Source organism: Belonocnema kinseyi, chromosome 1 (assembly GCF_010883055.1).
Source record: "Belonocnema kinseyi isolate 2016_QV_RU_SX_M_011 chromosome 1, B_treatae_v1, whole genome shotgun sequence".
NCBI lineage: Eukaryota > Metazoa > Arthropoda > Insecta > Hymenoptera > Cynipidae > Belonocnema > Belonocnema kinseyi.
The window spans coordinates 129,593,942-129,599,150 of NC_046657.1; the positions used below are offsets into that span (position 1 = coordinate 129,593,942).

The 5,209-nt window shown below is 33.0% G+C and overlaps 1 protein-coding gene across 1 annotated transcript in view; it reads right to left on the bottom strand.

The window, feature by feature from the left end:
* Window positions 1-223: 223 nt before the first annotated feature.
* Window positions 224-5,209, bottom strand: part of LOC117168620 (putative ankyrin repeat protein RF_0381) — a 7,195-nt gene continuing 2,209 nt past the window's right edge. Inside the window, exons 2-3 of the mRNA XM_033354322.1 lie at window positions 3,185-3,303; window positions 224-2,157 (exon numbers count right to left, since the gene is read on the bottom strand). Of these exons, the coding sequence (XP_033210213.1) occupies window positions 316-2,091 (1,776 nt within the window). The 5' untranslated portion in view covers window positions 2,092-2,157; window positions 3,185-3,303 and the 3' untranslated portion in view covers window positions 224-315. The remainder of the gene's footprint in view (window positions 2,158-3,184; window positions 3,304-5,209) is intronic.

The following is a 5,209-nucleotide window of genomic DNA, read 5'->3' on the forward strand; positions in this document are numbered from 1 at the left end:
ATTTTTTTTTGCTTTTTAATCGTAGCAAAATTGGCGTTAGTATCAATAAATCGGACTAGTTGAAAAAAAAAACAACCGAGAATTGATATAAACTTAGAAAAAGTGCTCAACTTAAAATGTTACACGGCTGGAATATTCAATTTTTCACTCAATAAATTATAAATTGTTTAACGTGCAAGCGAAAAGAATCGTGGGTATTATAAAAATATAAGACGTCTTTTAAAAAAAAATATGTACAATTTATTAAAATTCTTCTAGGTCAGAACAAATATACTTATATACAATTGAAATCGGTATTAAAACCGATAAATAAAACTAGCTGCAAATATTAGACAATTTGCATTCTCCGTGCATCTTTTTTTTATCAAAAACATGCGCCAAGTGAACCAAGTCCATTCTAGTTAACAACGGGACAATTTCATGAACAATAACATCCGGAAACTTTATCCCATGCATAGTAAATATTAATTTTTTCAAAGCTTCAGCACTCCAATCAATTAAAGATCTTCGAATCCTTGCCTTTTCAATCTGTCTTTTAATCATCTCACCATACAATGGGAAATATCCGACGACTTCGTCAGACTTACACACTTGCAGAATTTCTTCCCTATTCACATAATTTGTCATCTTGTCAATCGGCATTACTAAAACATCAAAGAGAGTTAAATCCAAAATCTGAATTTTCACATCTCTCATCCTAGCAATCTCCTCCTCACACTTTCTAAATTTGTCAAGAAGATTTTGCCTCGCCTCAACTACCTTTAAACATTTTTCATGAATCCTAATTTCCCGCGCAGCTTTTCGTTTCACAATAATGGGAATCATATTGTTATGGTCGTATCCATTTTGCACAAGTGCATCAATCACAGAAGTAAAATCGACCATTCGATTCAGGAGAGCTTCAAGAATTTCAGGATCCCATTCTTCATAGCTTTCCATGACATTTTCATTCTTCGAATTCTCTATTTTCACACTCAAATCACATCCATATTCTAAAAGAACTTCCACCATTTCTGGGTTGTTTGCGATTACAATCGCCTTATAAAGTAAAGTGTAAGATTTTTTGCATTCATGATTGACATTCGCTCCTCTGTTTAGTAGCCACCAAACAATCTTCTCATTCTCCGCGTAGAAAATTGGTGTAGCATTATTTGTACTAAGCGCATTTACATCCGCCCCATGATCAAGAAGACATCTAATAATTTCTATCCGAAAATCTTTTATAGCAACTGCATAATGAAGTGCAGTTTTGCCTTCAGAATCGCGAGCACTCACATCAGCTCCTTTCTTCAACAGAATTTCGATTATGCTAAGAAAATCTTCAAACGACTCTCTACTATCACCAGAAAACTTACAGTTTCCCGCATTCACTGCACAATGTAATGGCGTGGAACCAAAAGAAGTAAAAGAGTCGACAGCTCCATTATCTACAAGAATTTCAACAATTTTTACGCGTCTTTTAACAATTGCCCAATGCAAGGGTGTTTCGCCAGAAAATGATTTTGCATTAACATCCGCACCCAATCTCAAAAGTTCCTTCACTTGATACTCACGACCATGAAGAGCAGCAAAGTGAAGCGGTGTTTCTTCGCTTGCATTTTTCTGATTAATTTCCACATCGCCGGTGTTTAAACAAATAGAGAAAATTTCGTCTAGAATTTCTGACTTGAAAGAAGGAGTTGCACAAAGTTCAAGTAAAGTGATATGTTTCAAAAGAATTAGGGCGGTGAATTTATAGTTATTTGCCAGAGCGATTTGGATAGGTGTTAATCCGTTTTCGTTTGTCTCACTCGCTATGGCTTTATGATTTAAAAGAGTTCTGATGATCTCCGAATGGTTTTTAGAAACCGCGATATGCAGCGGAGTGTTTTCTTCGAAATCTGTATCGTTGATGTCAGCACCGTTTGTGCAGAGAAGGTTTGCGATCTGCTGATTTCCACTGGAAGCCGCAAGATGCAGGGCTGTTGTACCATTTACTTTCGTCTTGAGATCAATCCCTTTCGCAATTATGGACGCAACTTTTTCTTCTTCGCCATTTTCAACTGCTTCAAGAAGTGATTTATATGAACCGGTCATATCATCCTTGCTCATCTTAGACCAATTTCAAGACAAGGTTGGCAAAATTTGATTCAAGATTTTTAAGGAATTCCTGTTTTCCTGTAATTTAAGGAATATGTCTTTAATGTTAAAAAGAGTAATAGGAGATAATAATCTAAGTCTTGGAGAAATAAACGTTAATATTAGCAGTTTTGACTTTTATGGGAATAGCGCAAGACCAAAACATCATCCGTTCTAAAAAGTATGAACAGATATAAATGAGAGCCTGATAAGAATGTTTCCACGGGTCGGAAAGATCCGATGTCCAGAGTTTGAATCTTAAAATAATGACTTGCATTTACTGTAATCTTCAATCGCAGCCAAATGAATCTTTCCGGCCCGACTAGATTAGCGTTTAAACTTTTTACCATTTTTTATCAGCAGCGCACCAATTAAAAAACTATATAAGTTATCAATATTTCTTAAAGCAGCCAAAAAGTATAGCAACTCTTTGTTACACTTTTCTGTTCTAGCGAGGGAAATTTAATGCAATTTCAATTAATGGTTCTCTGCTTTGAATACAATTAAAGAGATAGAATGAATTCTGAAAAATCTAGATTTCCTTAAAAAAAGTTACGAATTTTTAAAATGACAATAAAACGAGGCAATGAATGAAATTAAAGCAAGCGAGGAAGCAAAGGATAAACGGTAGCAATGAAAAGTCAAGCTGATGCATGTGATACACAAAGTAAACGGCGTATTTGCGATAGGAGGCGTATTTGCACAGGATAAGTTCATAACTACATTACTAGTGTCTATGTCAATGTATTTCATTGGCCACAAACATAATAATAATTTATGTAACCTGCACGTCATTGGAGCGTTATAGTTCGTTACATATTCGTAACTTTTTGGATTTTACGAAGCAATATTGGTTTGAAGGTTAGAAATTGAATCTTGCATGCTTAAAAACGCTTGAGACATGCTAATCTTCTTTAACCGTTTTTAGTAGATTGATAATATACATATCGAGGTATTTACTGTACCATAAACATTTCTTTAAATGTCATCCAATCAGAAATATATTAGTTTGAAGAGATAAAGTGACATATAGAAAATAATTAAGAAATTTGATTCTTGTACGTACCTTTGAATTAAAGAGCGCTACGATAGAGTCAGTGTTGATTTCGTAAACTGTGGATCGTAAAATGGTGTTGCGAATGCGGTGAAAGGCAGAATCTATCGTTTGAGCGAAACGGCATTCGCCTTAAAAAGACACAAAACGTTTATGATTAAAAAAGTGTCATACAACTGCTAATTTTGAAATACAAAGGATGTCAATTTTGTTTTCATGTAAAAAATAACTGGCATATTGAGATGATTCACTAATTTGCGCATGTGCAATGTTCTTACTTTTCAGCTGCGCATTAGCATACCTTCTCAGGACCGCTTAGAGATCCTGAGTTGAGGAAGAGTTGAGAAACGCGATACTCCAATTCTGATTGGTGCTGCTGTACCGGATCTAGGTGAACTTTTATGAATTTTGATTGGCTTGAGTTGGCGCTATTTTCAAATGACAATTTTATTTCCAAGAGGATTTAATAAAGAATTAATAAGAAATAACACGGTTCAAACTTTTCGTATCCCATGAAGCTATCAAAGTTTCGGTACAGCGGTGAAAAAATGGAAAAAGTTGACAAACTAGATAAAAAAATTGAATGCGGTAAGCGATTACAAAATTAATTAATCACAAATGATGAAAAATCTACATTTAACTTATTTTTATAAATATTTATTTTCATTATTCACTAAATGTGTAAAACTCCATAAAATAATTGAACCTCTCCGGATAAAAAGTGGATACGCGTGGAATCACTCTGAGAAGCATTGCCCAGAATGACAATTTTTAAAATCGTATGAATTTTAATGACTGATACTTGTAGAAAATTTTAAGGTGCATCTTTTTTTTCTTTAGAAATTTTTGTGTAGATTTTGGAGTTTTTGAAGTAATTGATAAAAATCGGATTGGTCGAAAACAAAAAATTTCAATCTTTTTTTATTTCAACTCGCGCTAACATGGTCAATTTTTAGAATTTATCAATTTTATCAATACTAAATTACATTTTTAAGTCTTCTGAAACTATTCAAGAAAGAAAAAAAGTAATAAAATTATTATCTTTAGGTTCTTCGTTAACCGAGTGAATTTTAAGAAACGGAAAACTTCCAATGTGAAAGTTGTTGATTATGATCTGAAAAAGTCTTCTAACAAGTTTTAGCTCAATCGGATTAACGACGCTTCAAAATTTAAAATATCCATAATTTTTTATCCATTAATCCGATTGACCTAAAACTTTCTAGAAAACTCTTTCAGATCTTAATCAATAGCCTTCTCACTGAAAGTTTTCTGTTGCTTAAAATGTGCTAGAGAAACGAAGCGTTTGAAGATTGAGAACAATGATCTTCACAACCTAAAAAAAGACGTTTTTCTTCCTTAAATAGTTTCAAAAACCTAAGTGTATTTTTTTTATTTATTAATAAAAATTAATCAATTTTGAGAATTTACTAAGTTAGCACAAGTTAAAGTGAAAAAAGGCTTAAATCTTTTGTTTTGGACAAATTTACTTTTTATTAATTACTTCAAAAACTGCAAAACCTACAAATATTTTCTAAAGGGGAAAAATATGCGCCTTAAAATTATCCACAAGTAGCAGTCCTTAAAATTAAAAATTGACTTTCTCTACAATACTTTTCAGGTTGAATCCACGAGTATCCTAATTTTATCTGGAAGGTCAATTGTAAAACCAGTTTTATGGATGAATTAAAATGGATTTCAAAAATTCGACTTTCTTGCACTAGTTCGCAACATTAGCGCTTTCACATGAGATTTAAGTTCCCAATTATTTTTGTTACGTCCATAAAATCGCTGCATTAAACAAAGTCTCTTCGACTCTACCAAGCTTGGCCAAAAAGAATTTGTGGCTAGAAATTCAATGTTAAAAATCACAATGATTTATATATTGTCACAGTAATGTGCAGAATTGAAGCAATCACAACAAAATGTAGGCACTTACAAGACTTTGAAATGAAACTAATGTCGTTTTTTGGTTGTATATGAAATCATTGCCATCCATTTCAATGCATATCTTCGTACCAGATGGACTTGGCCGTTTTT